Source organism: Gopherus evgoodei, chromosome 19, assembly GCF_007399415.2.
Source record: "Gopherus evgoodei ecotype Sinaloan lineage chromosome 19, rGopEvg1_v1.p, whole genome shotgun sequence".
NCBI lineage: Eukaryota > Metazoa > Chordata > Testudines > Testudinidae > Gopherus > Gopherus evgoodei.
This window is the reverse complement of record NC_044340.1, coordinates 4,187,424-4,206,683: the sequence shown is the minus strand read 5'-3', so window position 1 is coordinate 4,206,683 and position 19,260 is coordinate 4,187,424. Positions and strand designations below refer to the sequence as shown.

At 51.0% G+C, this 19,260-nt stretch overlaps 1 protein-coding gene across 4 annotated transcripts in view; it reads left to right on the top strand.

Moving 5' to 3' along the window:
• The window catches only part of SLC37A2 (solute carrier family 37 member 2), a 62,572-nt gene that overhangs the window by 21,357 nt on the left and 21,955 nt on the right, over positions 1–19,260 (top strand). For all 4 annotated transcript variants that reach the window (XR_003997237.1, XM_030538470.1, XM_030538469.1 and 1 more), the window contains exons 2-7: positions 3,603–3,684; positions 4,393–4,480; positions 6,095–6,173; positions 7,713–7,848; positions 12,890–12,966; positions 16,103–16,269. Coding sequence is in view for 3 of the 4 variants with exons in the window: in XM_030538470.1 (XP_030394330.1) it covers positions 3,603–3,684; positions 4,393–4,480; positions 6,095–6,173; positions 7,713–7,848; positions 12,890–12,966; positions 16,103–16,269 (629 nt within the window). In the remaining variant the exon portion in view is untranslated. The remainder of the gene's footprint in view (positions 1–3,602; positions 3,685–4,392; positions 4,481–6,094; positions 6,174–7,712; positions 7,849–12,889; positions 12,967–16,102; positions 16,270–19,260) is intronic.

Genomic DNA, 19,260 nt, shown 5'->3' with positions numbered 1-19,260 from the left:
GGGATTTCACTTTGGGTGTTGTGTCTTTTAATTTCCGTTTTAACTAACCTCCTCATGTTTGTGGTTTGTGTTGATTCTCAAATCTGCCTCTCTGCTGCTGAGCTCTCTCCCTCTATCCAGTCCAGTATCTCACAGCTTGTTCACGCTTATACAGTGCTGTAGCACTTACTGAAAATACTACCTACACTGATGGAAAAGCTTCTCCTGTCAGCGTAGGTACTCCACCTCCCCACGAAGCTTATCTTTGAAAACTCATGGCGATCGGGGAAGGTTCTGGATGACTGGAAGAAGGCTAATGTAGTGCCCATCTTTAAAAAAGGGAAGGAGAAGGATCCGGGGAACTACAGGCCAGTCAGCCTCACCTCAGTCCCTGGAAAAATCATGGAGCAAGTCCTCAAGGAATCAATTCTGAAGCACTTTAGAGGAGAGGAAAGTGATTGGGGACTGGAGCACATGACTTATGAGGAGAGGCTTAGGGAACTGGGATTGTTTAGTCTGCAGACGAGAAGAATGAGGGAGGATTTGATAGCTGCTTTCAACTACCTGAAAGGGGGTTCCAAAGAGGATGGAGCTAACAGGGCCGGTGCAAGAAAGTTTCGCGCCCTAGGCGAAACTTCCACCTTGCACCCCTCCCCCAGCTAAGCCCCCCCCCCATGACAGCTAACTCAGCCCCCACCCGGGGAACCCCCCCCCGCAGCAGCTGCCCCCTGCACCGTGACAGCTAACCCCTCTCCTCCCTGTCCCCCCACGGCAACTAACTCCAGCCAGAGAGACTCCCCCTGTCCCCCCCAGGCAGCTAATCCCGCCTGGGGAGACTTCCTCCCCACCCCCCACCACAGCAGCTAACCCTGCCTGGGGAGACTTCCCCCCTTCCCCTCCCCCCGCCATGGCAGCTAATCCTGCCTGGGGATACCTTCCCCCGCGGAAGCTAACCCTACCTGGGTAGCCAGCCCCAGCTCACCTCGGCTCTGCCTCCTCCACTGAGCACGCCGGCACTGCTCTAATTCTCTTCCCCGCCCAGGCTTGCGGCGCTGATTGGAGGAGACTTAGAGCTGGGCTGTGTGCTCAGCGTAGGAGACAGAGTGGAGGTGAGCTGGGGCAGGGAGCTGTTCCCCTGTGTGCCCCCCCCATTACTGCGGGCAGCCCCCCTCGCGCGCCCTCCCACCCAGCTCATCTCCACTCCATCTCCTCGCCTGAGGGGACTTTTAGGTGCCCCCAACCACTAGGCGCCCTAGGCGGCCGCCTAGTTTGCCTAAATGGTTGCACCGGCCCTGGGAGCTAAACTGTTCTCAGTGGTAGCAGATGACAGAACAAGGAGTAATGGTCTCAAGTTGCAGTGGGGGAGGTTTAGGTTGAATATTAGGAAAAACTTTTTCACTAGGAGGGTGGTGAAGCACTGGAATGGGTTACCTAGGGAGGTGACGGATTCTTCTTCTTTAGAGGGTTTTAAGGCCCAGCTTGACAAAGCCCTGGCTGGGATGATTTAGTTGGGAATTGGTCCTGCTGTGAGCAGGGGGTAAAACTAGATGACCTCCTGAGGTCCCTTCCAACCCTGATATATTATGAAGCTCTCCTGTCAATACAGAGCTGTCTGCACCAGAAGCTAGGTCAGTAGAATGACGTCGTTCTACTGAGGACATTTGTAGTGAAGGCCTAGCCTCAGTTGGCCTTCCTGATGCCTCTTTGGGTGCCCATTCATCACCTTTAGACTCCATCTCCTCCTCCTCCTTTCTCAGCACTGTGGGCAAACGGCTGTCCTTGCAGTGGTGCACTTCCTTATACCACATCTCTGAAATCCAGCCTTTCCTCTCTGCCCACCCACCTAGCCAGTTGCCTGTCGAGGCCTCAGTGTGTCGCGCTGTGGCTGCTCCACTCCTGCTCCCCTTATGTCTGTATGTGCTGTTGGTGCTGAAATCACAACCTTGGCTTGTTGCTTGGACCCTGTCAGCCCCCTCTGCATCGCTCCGCTACCGCCCATTTACCTATACAAGCTTTCTTGCCTTCACCTTTCGAGCATAGAACTGAAGACTGTATCATGGTGACTATGCACAAGGGCACCAAACTAAGGTTGCTTGGGCAGCAGTAAATCTTGCATTTCCTAATTTTTGGGCGCTTTTACTCTGTAACAGAAATGTTCTTTAAATGCAGTTTTTTATTTAACTTGTGTGTGTGCATGCTTATGTGTAGTTTTTTGTTTTAAAGTTGGAGAGGAAAAAAATAAAAGCAAATTTATATAAATACAACTATAACAGTCTCTCATGATGAATCATGAGTGGGTTTTGAACCTTGGGCCTTCTGCAGTCCAGACTTCTACCACCTGAATTACTGGACTGGCTATATTAACTGGCAGCAAGGGAAGGCTGTTTTCTCTCAGAAGGGTGGACTGCTGGCTCTGGGGAGGTGCAGGAGAATGGGGAACGCCTCTCTCCCCACCCATGGAAGTTGGGGGGCACACCAGCTGTATGTGGTGTCCCCAAGGGAGAAAGAAATGGGTCACTTGGGCCATATGCTGAATCCAGGCATCTCTGCTCTCTTTTCCCTCCCTTCCACATGCATGTTCCCCACCCCCACATCACCAACTGTCAATTTTACAGCTGCTTTTGCAGCTCCAGGCCGTCTCAGCATGTCTGCTGCCACCCTGACATTGTGAGTCGGGCGTTGTCATCAGTTATCATCTAGGAAGGCTGCCAACACTTCCCTGAGGACTGCGGGAAGGGGAATGGAAACTGTATGGTTTATAGCTCATGAAATGCTGAACTGAAATTTATGAGAGAGAGAAAAAGGCATTTGTGTTGTGGAAGGAATTTCTACTGCTAAATATCAAAGGCTTTCTGCAAACAGGTGTGAGAACATCTCAAACAGAGTCAGAAGAATCCCTTAGAATGGGACCAGTTAGGGAATTTAAATATAGCGATTGCTGGAACTCACTCGTTCCACCTAGCATCATAGGTGGGTGGATTGACTAGCTCATCTGTGTCTTTCACCTGTGTAACGTCTGTGACCCAATCCTACCAATATCCTGCCTCTGCAGCCCTGGGGTGTGATGAAGGAAGTGGTGCACCAGTCAGCTGAGGGTTTCTGGAATGGGGTGGAAGCTGTTTCAGACCCACTTAAGGTGGAGCCAGTGCCATGTTCAGGCCACGCTCCTCTGGACCTCTACATATGGGAAGTGGAGTTCTTCCAGCTTATGGGTCAGGGTTGTGGGTAGGATCCTGCCCATGTGTCCAGAGTCTCCTTGCTCCATGATGGTGGGGAAAGGGGTCAGGCTTGTCCCCAGCTCTTATGTGGCAGAGCAGTGACCGGCACAGACTGTGACTGTGCTGTCTCTGACCCAGGTGCTTATGAGGGGGAAGGGATAGCTCAGTGGTTTGAGCATTGGCCTCCTAAACCCAGGGTTGTGAGTTCAATCCTTGAGGGGGCCATTTAGGGAATTAAGGTAAAAATCTATCGAGGTTGGACTAGATGACTTCCTGAGGTCCCTTCCAACACTGGTATTCTATGAATCTCTATGGTTCCTGCAGCAGGAGCCAAAGAGGGCATTTTCTCTCCATTTTAATGCCTTGTCTCTCATTTGTGCCATTTCTTGTTCTTCCCCCACTCAGGTATCGGGGGCTAACGCTTGTGCTGACATTCGTGTTTTATGCCAGTTTCCATCTCTCTCGCAAACCCATTAGCATTGTGAAGGTAAGTGCTGTACCTGGGATGTAACACCTAGTGTGGCCCTATGCTCATGAGATGAGATTTCTGCTTCTGTAGTCTTGTTCTGGCCAGCTCCCCAACCCACTGTTAATGCATGAGTCTGATGGTATTGCAGCCCCACCTGCCCACCATGCCAGTACCTGTACCCTGCCAATGGCCTGGTCTCACCATAACCTCTACAGCCAGCAGTGAGCTGCTTGCCGCCATTGGCCTGGCACACTAGTGTCTCATCCTAGTGTGCTTTATTAAGAGATGTTTGGGCGAGGGTGAGGAGGAAGAGTTCTCCAGATTCTCTCTTTGGGCGGCTTCTCAGATCCTCAGTTCTGGCAAGACTTTTCCCTTGAGGAGGATCTGTGTCATGTAGGTTCAGACCTTCATGCAGGGGTGTTAAATACCATTCCTGGTGCCTGAAACATGGCCAAGCAGCATCAGGGAGACTTCAGTCAAGACATCCTAGGTACCAAGGGTGCTTAAAAGGCACTAGCTAGTGGGGACACAGTAGGCAGAGAGCACATGGGGGGGATGTCTGGGAGGTGCTGGGTTGGGGACAGGCTGTGGGGTGAGCTGTGTGTGTGTGTGTGTGTGTGTGTGTGAAACAAGAAGCGGGAGCTGCCTCTTGTTCTTGTGTGAAGATGATGCCTTTTGAAGGAGACTTGGACTCTTCAGCCTTTTCTTTCCTTGTTCGGTCCACAGAGTGAGCTGCACACCAATTGCTCTTCTCTGGAAAAGATTCCCCCCAATGACACCAACAGCACCACGTGGTGTGACTGGGCTCCCTTTGGTAAGAGCTTCCTGACTGAGTGCCGTGGGCCTCCCACCCAGCTCCTCTGGATGGCTGCGCTCTGAACTGCGAAGAGCGTAGGAGAGTGCAGCTCCCTTCCCTCACGTGCCGGGGGCAGCCAGGAGAGCTTCACCTCGGAGCTCAGTGCCCAGAACTAGCTGCAAGTCACTTGGTCCAAGGTCTCCAGGGAGGTGTTTGGGTGGGAGGCTCTAATGGCTGGGCAGAAATTACAGAGACTGTTCAGGCTGCCTGGGTTGGGAGCCCTCATTATCTCCCCCTAGCCTGTCCACTTCCCTCTGCCACACTCCCCATGGTGCTGCTGTGACCCTGGCTTTGTAGGTGTGCTGCTTGGGTAGCCCTTGGGGCCAGCAATTTTCAGTGCCTCTGCATTGCCTGTTGGGGGCCCCAGCCCCTTCTCCAAGAGCAAGCCATGACTGAGCCTGTGTGCCTCCGCCCTAGACTGTGACCCCAGGAAGTCCGATCAAATATTAAGAATTGGCAATGCTCTGGCAAATAGACTCCTAGCGTGATTAATGACCTTACTCAGGAGCCTTAATGTGTTTACAACATACTTATGAGTCTCATTAGTGTGTTAGCTGAGGGCTGGGTTCCCAGAACAGCTGGGTTTGGCAGTTGCTAATCAGAGCCAATTGGAGGCCATTAACCAGCTGAGCAGTGCCCAATGTGCTTTTGCCTCAGGTCCCAGGTACAAAGGACAGATGCTTAGTGGAAAACAGGCATGTAACAGAAGCTGGCCTCGTAGTGGGGTGTCCTGGCATTCGGAGAAGGCGTTGTTTCTGAAAGCAGTGCAGCTTAGCGTGGCCTAGAACCATGCTCCTCAACCTTTTCAGGCTGGCACCCCTTACTCAAAGTAACGCTTTTGAAACTCTCTTACATAGAGTGTAAAAAGCATAGCCATGCGTACAGTGCCAAGCCAATGGAATGGCGTGGTCAGTGCATGCTGAGCGCTTGACAGAGAACACTTCCCTTGAAGGGTCAGGAGGTGTGGGAGTGAGAGTCTCTGTGCTTTAAACTGTAAGAATATAGTCAATGCCTCGTTCCTTTCATGTTGCACTGGTTGAGAATCACCAGCCTGGAGAAATGAGCTCAGGAGGCAAAGTCCTGAGTTTGAATCCCAATTCTGCTGCATTGTCCCATCTCCTTTTTGTACCTTCAGTCCCCTTTGGTAGACGGGGATAATTACACTTTGTTTTTGGGGGTGTGGGGTGAAGAGCAGTGAGTTAATGTTTAAATACACAAGGTTCTGCTCAACTCTTAAAAATCTGATCCCTGAAGCAGTGAATGAGGCACTCAGAAATTCAGCTCTGAGGGTCTCTGAGCCTTGCTAGGAGCACAAAGCGGTAACCTGCATTGGGGAGGGAGTGGGAGAGAGCAATATCTCCCGTGGATGTGAATGAGATGCAGGGCTTCTCTAAAATATAGGCGTAAACCCAGAAAATATAGCTAGCAGCAAGCCCACCCTCCAGGTCTTGAAGCATCCCTGCGGTGCTGGGGTGGGGAGAGTGGGCAGAGACTGCAGTTGGGAGTCCTGCTATTCCAGCCTGTTGCTCTTTAACATGCTGGCTTCTGCCTGCATTGTCACTTGTTTTCCAGATCAGGCTAACTACAATGAGCTTTTTGGTGCCCTGGACAATGCCTTCTTGGTTGCCTATGCCATTGGAATGTTTATCAGGTATGGACTTCCAAGCACCACCAGCATGTAGAGAGGAGACGGTTACATCTCAAATCCTCCCCTAGATGTCTCACTGCTTCCCTTTGGGATCACCTCCATTCCACAGACCCCATGAGAGCTTTCTGACTGCATAGCTGCCAACAGGTGTACTGGCTCTTGCGTCTTTGCCTGGCTCAGTGACATGTAGTGTCTTGGACAAAAGCTGGGCCAGACAGTCTGATTCTGGCTTCCTGCATGCCCCTGGTAGCCTCAAAAGCAAAGGACATGTAGTATAGCCAAAAGCTGCTACCTTGCACCCCAGAAGTGGCTGCATTTCAGTGATGCATGAAACTGTTGTAAACCATTCTGGAATGGGTAGGGTGAATGGTGCTATATAATGCCAATGACTGGTTGTTAAGAAGTGGAACATCCCTTAGGGAGCTAGACCCTGGCAGAAAGCTGCAGCACCAGTGCTCTGTGGTCACATCTCTGGTCAAGCAAGATGAAGGGAAGATAAACTTTGAACTGGCCTCCCGGCACTGAGAATAAATTGATCCCCATTTCTCTTGCCTGCTTTAGCCCAGTGATTCCAAGCACCCTAGCTGATTGGTCTGCACAGACCTTTCCCTTTCCCGTAGACTCTGGCTATTGCTGCCAGTGGAATTGGTGTAGCCTCAGCTTGGAATTTCAGCCACCTTGTTCTGTTCCTAGAATGCAGACTTTTCCCTCTATTGGAGCTTGCTGTTGGGTTATGATGATGATTTTGGGTGGCGTTTGCCCTTCCCCTGCCCTGGAAAATAACCCTGTGGGGATAAGAAATGACTTGCACTCCAGCTTGGTAAATAACATCCATCATGCGTGCTACCGGCTGTGGACACTTTAGTAGGTTTCTTATCAGTTTGCTGTTTGTGACGGCAGCTTCAGGGGTTTGTATCTGAAATGTGTCCAGCCTGTTTGAGAGGTCAGGTTGGTTTCTGTGTTGATCTGGGCTGAGTGGGATGGTGGGGTGGTCTCCAGTCTGGGTGCAGCTGGGAGGAGACCACATACTAGATCTGTCCTGGGGACGCTGCATTGGGTAGGTGACTTATGGCACCTGGCCTCAGCCAGCACGGCACGTAAATGCTAATGCCCAATGCCTGTGAGATATGACTTCAGCACTCCACACTGAGACAACCAGAGCCATTGAGAGGAAGGGGGACTCGAAGAGTTGAACATTAGGAAGGTGCCATGGTGAAGAGATAGAATGAGCCTTAGATTGGGACATTCTGCTTGGGGGTGAGAGGATCAGGATGGCATTTTGGGTTTAGTTCTGGGTTTTGTTCCTGCTTGGGAGGAAAGTAGCTCTGTCTCTCTGGAGTTCAGACTGCCCCCTCAGCCTCCCTGCATGCAGAGATGGGCCTCGCATTTCAGAGCTGGGAAATCTGTAGCTTTCCATAAGCATGTCCCAGCCTCTGGTTCCCAGAGGTAAGACCCCAGCCCTTGTGTAAAGTATTGCTGAGCTGGCAGAGTGCATGTGGGTGGCTGTTAATGGTCTTTCCGCTCCTCCCCTCCTCTGTGCAGTGGCATCTTTGGTGAGCGCCTCCCACTACGCTATTACCTGTCGGGAGGGATGGTGCTGAGTGGACTGTTCACTTCCTTGTTTGGCCTGGCCTACTTCTGGGAAATCCACGTTCTCTGGTACTACATCATCATCCAGGTAAGGAGTCCCTGGCCTTCACCTACCATCTGTTCTGAAATGCTTAACTGACCACAATGTTGGGCGCAGAGCAGGGAGTTCAGTACCTCTGAAGAGTCTGCGTGCAATCAGCAAGCCTAGAGTTTCTTTGGAACGCCTCTCTGCAGGTACATGGTGCTTCTCCACCACTTGGAATCTTTAAACCATATCGGACTTCCTGCTGAAAGCTCTGTGCTAACTCAGCCATAAGTGATGGGATTCAGTGCAGGAATTACTGGAGGGAAGCTCTGGCCTGCCTTGTGTAAGAGGGCGGAATAGTTTATCATAATGTTCTTAAATCTGTGCATCGGCAAAGCTGTAATTAAATGTACTGATTTGATGGGAGCAGCCTAATGTGTGATCATTTTAAAAAGGCTGAGTTTCCCAAGGGGAATCCTCAGCATCCTTTGGAGTAAAGGCTATTGTGTGAGTTTCTCAGTAACTTTGGGAGTTTCTCTTTGTCATAAGAACATAAGAATGGCCGTACTGAGTCAGACCAAAGGTCCATCTAGCCCAGTATCTGTCTACCGACAGTGGCCAATGCTAGGTGCCCTAGAGGGAGCGAACCTAACAGGCAATGATCAGGTGATCTCTCTCCTGCCATCCATCTCCATCCTCTGACAAACACAGGCTAGGGACACCATTCTTTACCCATCCTGGCTAATAGTCATTTATGAACTTCACCACCATGAATTTATCCAGTTCCCTTTTAAACACTGTTATAGTCCTAGCCTTCACAACCTCCTCAGGCAAGGAGTTCCACAAGTTGACTGTGCGCTGTGTGAAGAAGAACCTCCTTTTATTTGTTTTAAACCTGCTGCCCACTAACTTCATTTGGTGACCCTTAGTTCTTGTATTATGGGAATAAGTAAATAACTTTTCCTTATCCACTTTTTCCACATCACTCATGATTTTATATACCTCTATCATATCCCCCCTTAGTCTCCTCTTTTCCAAGCTGAAGAGTCCTAGCCTCTTTAATCTTTCCTCATATGGGACCCTCTCCAAACCCCTAATCATTTTAGTTGCCTTTTTCTGAACCTTTTCTAGTGCTAGAATATCTTTTTTGAGGTGAGGAGACCGCATCAGTACACAGTATTCAAGATGTGAGCATACCATGGATTTATATAAGGGCAATAATATACTTTCAGTCTTATTCTTTATCCCCTTTTTGATGTTTCTTAACATCGTGTTTGCTTTTTTGACCGCCTCTGCACACTGCATGGACATCTTCAGAGAACTATCCATGATGACTCCAAGATCTTTTTCCTGACTCGTTGTAGCTAAATTAGCCCCCATCATATTGTATGTATAGTTGGGGTTATTTTTTCCAGTGTGCATTACTTTGCATTTATCCACACTAAATTTCATTTGCCGTTTTGTTGTCCAATCACTTAGTTTTGTGAGATCTTTTTGAAGTTCTTCACAGTCTGCTTTGGTCTTAACTATCTTGAGTAGTTTAGTATCATCTGCAAACTTTGCCATTTCACTGTTTACCCCTTTGTCCTGCCTGATGGTTTTTGGTTTTTTTTTAGTACTTGCTTCTGCAGCCTTTGATGTGATCATAGAATCATAGGACTGGTAGGAACCTTGAGAGGTCATCTAGTCTACTCCCGTGCACTCATGGCAGGGCTAAGTATAATCTAAGCCATTCCTGACAGGTGTTTTGTCTAACTTGCTCTTAAACCATCTTGGGGTTCGGTTCCTCTGGCCAGCCCAGAGAGCCAGCAATGCAAAGCCAAACCACAAACCTGTTTTGATTCTTTTTCTCTCCACCCCTGCCCCTCCCACCAACGAAAGAACAAGCAAGGTAATAGATACACTTGGCATGGCCAGGCATCCGCCTAAGTGTGCAAAAATTTTCCATGGTGTCCTGAGTCAGTGTGAAGTTTGCAGTGGATTCTCCAGGAGCTCTCTCTAATGTGGTTGTTCCAAAGTGCTAGCAAGAACAGGGCACTTCCAAGGACATTTTAAGAAATAGGAGGCTTGAAATGCTCCAAACTTACAGCAGACAGGCTGGCACAGAATGACCAGTATGGAAAAACTAGCAAGTGACTAGAACTGGCAGACTGTGTTACCTGAGGGAGACCCAGGCTACAGGGCAGTGCCAAGGCTGCTTCTCCTTCAGAATCAGAGAGATGTTCATCTCCTCCACTCTGATTTCATCCAGAGTAGGCCGCACAGGTATTCTCTGCAAGCTGATAGGACCTGGAGTTAAAAATAGTTATCCTAATTCTTGAGATTCCCTCCTCACACCCTCTTGCTATGAAGATGGTGCACCCCAGACCCCGCTGTGCCAAGTATTCTCATTCCTGCTCAGGTACGAACAGGAAACGGAGGGGCCTAATAACAGAAAAACAACCTGTAAAAGTTCCCTAGAGGTGCTACGTTACAGGAGTGTTGGGAAATCTCACTGGCCCTGACTATTGCCAATGGAGAGCAAGTAGCAGGAAACATGGATATTTCTCCACATTGATGTCCCAGATGCAGCACTGCAAATCTCTGCTTCACCAGACAGCCTGTACCAGAGAAAATTGGCACAAGTGCTGATGAAATGTAACCTACTGGCAACAGCCACTTTTCCTGAACCTGTAATTGCAGGTTCCTGTTCCAGTTTCTCTGATAAGAAATATGCCGTCAAACCTGCCACTTTGACGTGGGGTGCAGCAAAACTTGACTCCCAAAAATATTCCAGCTGCAGACTGAGGTGCCATCCCTCACAATGGAAAAATCTTGACTTCCACTGCTGCGGTGAAGCTGCTGAGGTTTCTGCAAAGCTGCTGCTGCTAGCAGGGATTCTGTTCTCTCAAGCAATGCCAGGGAAGCATTTCACAATGAGCTATTGGTGGGGCCCTGGGTGGGGCCCTGGCTGTTACTTCCTATTAAAGGATGAACTCCCAACCAGCAGTGCAGACCTTAATTGCAGCTTTGGAATCCAGAGGGCAAGCTGCCTGGGTTAAAGGCCTCATTTGTGTACTGCTCCCTTTTTTGTGTTTTGACATGCCAGGGCTTCCTAAGTGGATGTTTAGGTTGGGGCAGATGGGCTGGGTCACAGGTCAGGATTTTGCGCTTCAAACATAGGCCTCCTTCTAAGTGCAGAGACACCTCCCCCCTCCCCCCAACCATCTCCTACTCCCAGTGCTTTCAGACACCTATTTTCATGTCTCAGGGTGACTCTGGCTTTATTTACAGGAGTGACTGAGATGCTGAGCATGAGTTGATGCACCTTCTACACTTTAACGAGTTTAGCCTCACAGCCTCCCTGTGAAGTGGGTCAGGTCAGGTTAACTCCATTTTACAAATGGAAAACTAAGGAGCAGAGAGGTGTGACTTGTCCAAGGTTACGCAGCGAGTTAGTGGCAGACTGAGAATCTTCTCAATAATCTCGTGCCTTAGATCCCAGGCTCTCCTCACTCCCTAGGTGGCGGGGGCAGTTGGAAAATGCTGTGGTATTGAAATAGAGCAACTTAATTTGAAAGCTCCTGGAATGACTTTCAGACAGAAATATCATCGAATGCCCGAGAAAGCATTGCTAAGCGCTGCAGGGATTCCCGGCCTCCAGGTGGGGTACAGCAATAGTTTATGCTCCTGATGCATGTAAAATGGTCCAGCAGAGAAAACTTACTGACTACTCACTGAAAAGGGTGGGTGCTTTCAGCATCCCAGACATACTAGAGCAGTCAGCCCTGGGCACAAGAGAGGTGAGATTGGGCTTATCTTGGAGCCAGGGATTAGGAGTTCTAATCCCAGCTCTCTCTTGACATGCTGCATGACCTTGGGCAAGTGATAAGCTCCCTGCTTCTGTTCACCTACTGCATGGGGTGAGGGGTTCTGAGGATTAAGGTCACAATTTTCAAAAGCAGGAACCTAAAGTAAATCTGTATTTAGGTTCTGGAATAAATGTCCTGGCTTGTCAGAAGTGCTGAATTACCAGGGGGCTGTTGGGCGCTCAGCATGTTTGAAAATCAGACACTTTGTTTAGGAGTCAAAATATGTGCTTGGGATCTGAACTTCAGGCTTCTGGTTTTGGCCTGTCCATTTTGGCATCAGGGACTGGTGTTTTCCAAAGAGCACTGCAGTTTTTCCCGTTAGTGAAAAAAAGCAGCCACTTCCACTACAAGCAGAGATCTGTGGAGACAACAGGAGCTAGTGGATGTCATGTCCCTTGCAGTGCATGCCTGCAGCTCCATCCAGATGGAGGCCTACTTCCTATGGTAGCTCTATGAATGTCCTTGTAGCCCTTCTGAAACCTGCCCTGCATAGTTCCCTTTACTAGATGGGTTAAAGTGTACCTGCACTACTCATTGGCCTTCCCTGCCACTGCATGGAGGGGGTGGGACTGGCATGTCTTTAACTTGGGCACCAGCCCTTCAGAACGACTGCATACTTGACTCCCCAAGCATCCAGGTTTTTGGAGGAATTAGACTATTGGGCCATGGAAAATGCACTGCCTTCCCCCAGGACGTGTAAGGATACTTTGGCAGTGTGGCACCAATAACCCCATAGGATGTAGGCACTGCTTTGGATGGGAGACGGTCTACTAGACAGCATCTACATGGATGAGTCTCACCTCTGGCTCTAGAATGACTTCCTTTGCAGGGAGAGAGATTTCTTTCTTTGCTATGTTTCACCAGAATTGCCTGATACTGAGGTATGATTTCAAACTGTTCAGTTTGCCTCCCTGTTCCTGTACTGAGTTAGGTCTGCATTTACCTCAGGAACCAGTGGCACCCCTGAAATCCAGAAGAAATGGCCAGATAAAAATATCTTGAGATGCCTCAGACAGAGTTTCTCCTTCTCCTTTGGTGGGGAAGCTGGCTGGAGTGAATGGCCTGACCATGCTCAGGGTGTAAGGCACTACTTTCTTTCTGATTTGGGTGGTGGATGTGTGTGGTGGGCTAGTGAGAACACTTCTGTCCTAGAGGAGGACTGAATTTTCCAGGGACGGGGACAGGGGATAGCACAGTCTAACATTGTGACTCTATTGCATGGCTTCTAGACACATCTACTCTCTCCCCACTAGATCTGCAATGGTTTGGTGCAGACGACTGGCTGGCCATCCGTGGTGACGTGCGTTGGGAACTGGTTCGGAAAGGGGAAGTGAGTCTGTTTCTTCATCTCTTAAGCTTTTTGTTGTGGCTTCTCTCAAATGTTTTGTTGCTTAATCCCATCCCCTGAGGAAGTGCCTGATTCACACCCTGGCAGTGGCAGGAAACGACACCCGGCACAGAAACCTGTGGACTAACTTTGGTTTATGGTCATGGTGGCACTGTCAAGGCCTGGTCTGAAACTCACACAAGGTCCTACGATACAGCTTTTTTGCGTGGCAAGGGAGACTCTAAAATGCTGAGGCTTCCCAGCGAGGATAGTAGCACCATTAAAAAGGCAGCTACCCTGAGCCATTTGCCAATGTAAGCTGTGTGCACACTGCATGTCTCCCTATGTTCCTTCTACTCCACATAGCTGCCCATCAGTGCTTTGGGGCAGAGATTCCTGAGGTGTTCCAGCACTCAGGGCCTGTCTTGGTAAGTCATTAGCTCTGAGAAGACTGTTTGTTTACCCAGCAATGGCTTGATAAGCCATTGCCACCTTGTTTTATATGTCAGCAACTAGTGATCATAGGTGTTGCACCTGCTGGGCCCTCTGTCATCAGGGCCGGCTTTAGGAAGTGCAGGGCCCAATTTGAACATTTTCGGCGGGGCCCTGGCAGGGATGACTTAAAAAAAAAAGTGGAAAACAATGCCTTTCATTTCTTTCATGTATTATTTACTTTCCATAACTATATGAATAATAAAATTATAAATTATATACATTGCATCATATATGCTGTTGATTGGCTATTAATGACCGCCATTTCACATGTGTGGGTCCCCGCCACTCCCTGGGGGTGTGCACATGTGTTGGTCCCAGCTGCTCCCTGCCCCCATCATTGAAGCAGGTGTGCAGGGTTACTGCCCTGGAAACTGCAGGGCAGCAGTGGACATGGGGCTGGCTGGAGGCAGGTCAGGGGCTGACTGGAGGTAGGGTCAGGCTGCAGGCAGGGCAAGGGGTGTGGGGCTGGTTAGAGACAGGGGGTGTGGGCCGGGCTGGCTTCAGGCAGGGCCGCAGGGGGGTGCAGCAGGGGTTTGCAGGTCTGGAGACAGCGGCGTGTGGAACTGGCTGGCTTCAGGCAGGGGGGTGCAGCAGGGGTTGACTGGAGACAGGGAAGAGGGTGCGGGCTGGGCAGGGTGTGCAGGGCTGGTGCCGGCAGCAGCGTGTGTGGGGCTGGCTGGCTTTGGGCAGGGCTGCAGGGGTGTGTGGCAGGGGTTGGCTGGAGACAGGACAAAGGGTTTGGCAGGGGCTGGCTGTGGGTACGGGGTGCAGAGCTGGCTGCAGGCAGGGGGGGCCGGACTGGTGTGGGCAGGTCAGGGGGTGCAGCAGAGGCAGCTGGAACCCCAGCCCTTTAAGTAGCCCCCAAACCCCCTTCTACCCTGCCCCGGACCTTTTAAATAGCCGCGGGAACACTGGGGAATGCATGGGGGTGGCGGGGCTCCTGCGGCTGTTTAAAGGACCGGGGTGGCAAAGGCAGCTGGAGCCCCAGGCGCTTTAAATAGCCCCCGGTGCCCCTCACTGCCCCAGGGCTCTGGGGGCTATTTAAAGGGTCCAGAGCTCCAGCCGGGGTCGCGGGGCTTGCCGCACTTCAGCCGGAGCTGCCAGGCTTGCCACACTCCGGCTGGAGCGAGTGTGGCAAGCCCCGCGGCCTCGCTCTCCCGGCCGAAGTGCGGCAAAGCCCCACCGCCCCGCTCTCCCGGCTGGAGCCCCGGCCGGAGCGCGGCAAGCCCCGCCGCCCTGGCTGGAGCTCTAGTTGGGAGAGCGGGGCAGCACCGCGCTCCCACCGGTGCTTCGCTCAAAGGAGCGGGACCATGGAAGACCCCGGAGCAGACCGCAGCCGGGGACCGGGGTAAGTTAAAAAAAAAAATTAAAAAGGTGCCTAAGGCGCGGGGCCCTCTTAGACGCCGGGCCTGATTCCCCGGAATCGGTCAAATCGGCCTAAAGCCGGCCCTGTCTGTCATGATCAAATGGGATGATGAGCACACACCTCGCAAACTGTCATGCCCATCTCTGCCATTGCTCACCCTGGTGCCAGCCCCGACTTGTCCTCACTGGCCATAACTTTGGATTTGGAGAATTTTCTTCCTTCCTTATTTCGGTGGCTGTAAATCTGCATATCCTCCCCCCTCTGCTTGTGTTCGCTGCTGCCAGGAGCCCCTCTGCTGCAGTCCTCATCCAGGCCTTCATTTCCTCTCCCTTGACTGCTACAGCTCCCTTCCTTAACATGCCAGTTCCCAGCCGCTGCAGAATACAACATCTCCTTCTGCACATACGGAGCAGGAGCTCATCCTTAAACACTTACTTGTTTGTGCGGGAGCCAGTTCTGTGGTATCCCTCCATGGACTCAAAGCAGCCCAGCTCTCCTCTGATCATGGACCTGTTATGTTGCTTCACAGTCACACCATTGTTCATGCTTCTCCTTTGCTGATACTGCCACCTGTAGCAGCCTTCCTGGATCTTTGTCTCTCCCTGATTTTACAGCTGAAAGTCTGTAGCTGTGACCATCTCTTCTGACTTACGTGTGTCCCCTAGTTTTGGCTTTTCCTGAATTACTGCTTTAACTGTATCTCTGTTGCTAAGCTCTGATGTGTTTCTGATGTAGGAATGGTGCTACCCAGAGTGAAATTGCTGGTTATGAACTATTGGCCCATTATTGTCCATTTCAAGCAATAGTGGGGGCTGCACACAGTCACATCACTAATACATTGCCTTACCTTTAAAAAACATGAGCAAGGCTCAGTTCCCAAATTTGTGGGCTCTTCCTCCTAGGGAGGAGGATATACAGCAATGGCATTCTCATGTTCCCTCTTGGGTTAGGTTGGTCCAGTCTTTGGTGCAAGGTACTTCTTACTGGACTCTGCCATGTCATGCCCACTGGCCAAATCCAAATTGGCATTGCTGATTGGAACAGGAGAGAATGTGCCCTGGTTCCTGCATGCCCATTTGCCCACATCAGCTGAGCTGGGAATCCCTGCTGAGCCTTTCTTAGCTGCTGGGGTATAGGGCCTGGGCATGGAGGAAATGGCAGGACATTGAGGGCCTGCAGGGAAGAGTCTCATATCCAGAGTCTATCCCAATAAATGGTCGTAACTGGCAAGCACTGTAGAAATGCTGTCCTAATGGTTTCTCTCTTATCCTTCATCAGGAGAGGTCTGATCATGGGCATCTGGAATTCCCATACCTCTGTAGGAAACATCCTGGGGTCCCTAATCGCTGGAGTGTGGGTTTCGTCAGCCTGGGGCCTGTCTTTCATCGTGCCTGGAATCATCATTGCAATCATGGGAATCGTCTGCTTCTTGTTCCTCGTTGAATGTGAGTGTGAGCTGGGCCTAGATGCTTCATCACAACCTCATGCTGGAAGACGAGCTGTGCTGCAGCATTCTGCTGGCCTGAGGGTGGGGAAGGTAGATACAGAATGTGTCAGGGAGGGAGGCAGCTTCTCAGTAGCCTCTGCAGGGAGAGCAGAGGCTTGGTGCCTCTGTGACGAACTGGGAAAGTTCTTAATGTTTTCTCTGAATACTGTGTTGGTGCCTCAGTGTCCCCATGGCAGTTCTTAAGTATCTGGCAGAGCAAAGGGCCAGTGCACCTAAATGCCTGACACTCTGTCTCCTAGCAACTGATGGCCTGGGCCCCCCCTCTGCAAAGGTGCCAGCTGAAGGTGTTGGAGACAAAGGGATCAGGTGACCTCCTGGCCCGGGAAAGGGGCTGAGCAGAGAGGAGGGGCTAGGGGGGGTTGTTAGTCTGGAGCTGGCTGAGGGCAGACGTGAGGGTCTGGCTCACTGACCCCCAGAATGGACCCGGCCGAGGGGTCCGGTTCTCTGTACCTACAAGCTCTGTTTTAGACCCTGTTCCTGTCATTGAATAAACCTCTGTTTTACTGGCTGGCTAAGAGTCACATCTGACTGCAAAGTGGGGGTGCAGGACCCGGTGGCTTCCCCAGGACCCCGCTGGGGTGGACTCGCTGTGGGAAGCGCACGGAGGGGCAGAGGATGCTGAATGCTCCAAGGAGAGACCCAGGAGGTGAAGATGTGTGAGCTTCTTGCCCTGAACAAGTCTGCTCCAAGGGAGAGGAGGCTCCCCAAAGTCCTGCCTGGCTTGGTGGGGAGGAGTTCAGGAGCATCGCCCGGTGACTCCGTGACAGCCTCATTGCTGACACCATGCCAGCCCCCCATTGTCATGAGGAGAGAACTGGCTGTATTCAATATTTAGGGTTGGCATCTAAAGCCTTTCAGCTCTAGGACACTGGTGTAGCTAATGAATGGTGCTGAAACCTCCCTTCAGTATTGGCTTGACCTCTGGCAGGGCTCTGTCCCCTTTGTGCTGGTGTCTGAGCACCCTCCAGCGATCAGGTTCCCTGGCAGGAGCATTGGTGGAAGTGGCAGATGGGATCAGTTGGTGCTGGTGCATATCCGTGGGCTGTGGATTCAGGCTGTCAGAATACTCTTCCCCAGGAAGTGGGTTTTACGAATGATGCTAGTCTCATCAGTTTTTGTGAGATCAGTGTTAATCAGAGCAGAGCTCTAACTGTGAAGATCAGACTCTTGATGGACTAAAAACTGATTATTCTACAATATCTCATTGAGCTGATGAATTCTGAGTGAGGATAACCTGGGCAGAGCCAAGACTTGTTACTGAGCTAAAGACCCTGGCTCCAAAGTCCTTATCTGATGGCTGTACAGCGGCCTGTGTGGAAACAATAGGCAGTGTCAGAGCGGTTCTCATGCACAGAAGTCAGTGTTATCTCTTCTCTTTAGAGCTTGAAAGGCTTATCTACCTTTGGGGGTCCTTATGGGACTGTCCTCTGCAGTACAGTGCTGCGTGGCTATGTGGAGACTCTCTGGGGGAACACTAGAAAATGATGGGCCGATAACAAGAATGAAAACCTTGGAAAGGGGCTTGACATTCCAGGGAACCTGAAGTTCTAGCAGAGCCATGCCCGAGATGAGTAACTGCAAGATCTCTTATCCCTCTCAGCATGTGCACCTCAGGCCCTGGCAGCCTTTCTCCATGGTGGCACACACTGAGCTGCTGAGCGTGTTTCCGACTGGCACGCGGAGCAGTAAATCGGCAGCATGGGAGCTGGCCCTAGGGAAAGGTGCACTATGCTGGGGCCCACTTCCAAGCTTAGTGTGTCACAGCTGCAGCTGCTGTGTGGGGCTTTTGCAGCCATGTGAAGCCAGAAAGCTGTCTGCTGAAGGGCTGAACTCTTACAATGGAAGGAGTGCAACGGAGCATCTTGACATCCAGAGAAATGAAGCAGGGACAGCAGTGAAGAGAGGGCAGTTCCTGGGACCTCGTATACCCCCTTCCAGCCACAAAGATCTCTGCTGGAAGCATGGTACCTTACAGTGTGGACAGTTTTCAGAGCTCTTTGGGGTACATGGGTCACTTAAGGGAAAAGCCCTCCTGGTCAGATTCCATGAGAATCCTCACGTGGCGCGCTGCTGTGATTGCTAGCTACTGATGTGTGGGGACCCCATAGCTAACGGGAACGTTGGGCCAGACCCTGACTTACAAAGGGATTGAGGCACCTAAAGATGCAGAGAGGTGCCTAGTGGGATGTACATAAGTGTCCAAGTTAGGCCCCTGTGGAACTCCTTGTCCGGGGATGTTGTGAAAGCCAAAAGTATCACTGGGTTCAAAGAAGAATTAACTAAGTTCATAGGTCCATCAACAGCTGTTAGCCAAGATGGGCAGGGAGGCAGCCCCGTGCTCTGGGTGTCCCTCGCCTGTGACTGCCAGAAGCTGGGACTGTACAACAGGGGATGGGTCACTCAATAGATTGCCCTGTTCTGTTCACTCCCTCTGAAGCACCTGGCACTGGTTACTGTTGGAAGATAGGATACTGAGCTAGATGGACCTTTCGTCTGACCCAGTCTGGCCATTCTTATGTTCTTAGGTACCTCTCTGCATCTTTAGGTGCCTAGATTCCTTTGTGTCTCTTGCCCCACGGGACTCAGACAGCTCAGAGCACCTTTAAACTTCAGACTAGGAGCACTTTGAATGGAAACAACAAATAGCTATTGCCATCTAGTGGCAAGTGGTGATACAACTGCTTCCCTATCCTGGCCATGCTATTGCTCTGCATGGCTGCCCCGAATTGTGTCCACTCAGCTCTTACCGCCAGTGCTCTGGTCTCTGAGCTCCCCTAGAGGTGTGTGGATATGCTGCCCACCAGGCATGCTCCCCATAAAAGCCAAGGCCCTCTCCTACTCATCTTTGCAGCTGCAAAATGGAGGGGAAATGAGCCCTATGGAAACACTTGGGGTCTTGCAGTTCACTTCACTTTAGGAAATAGTCACT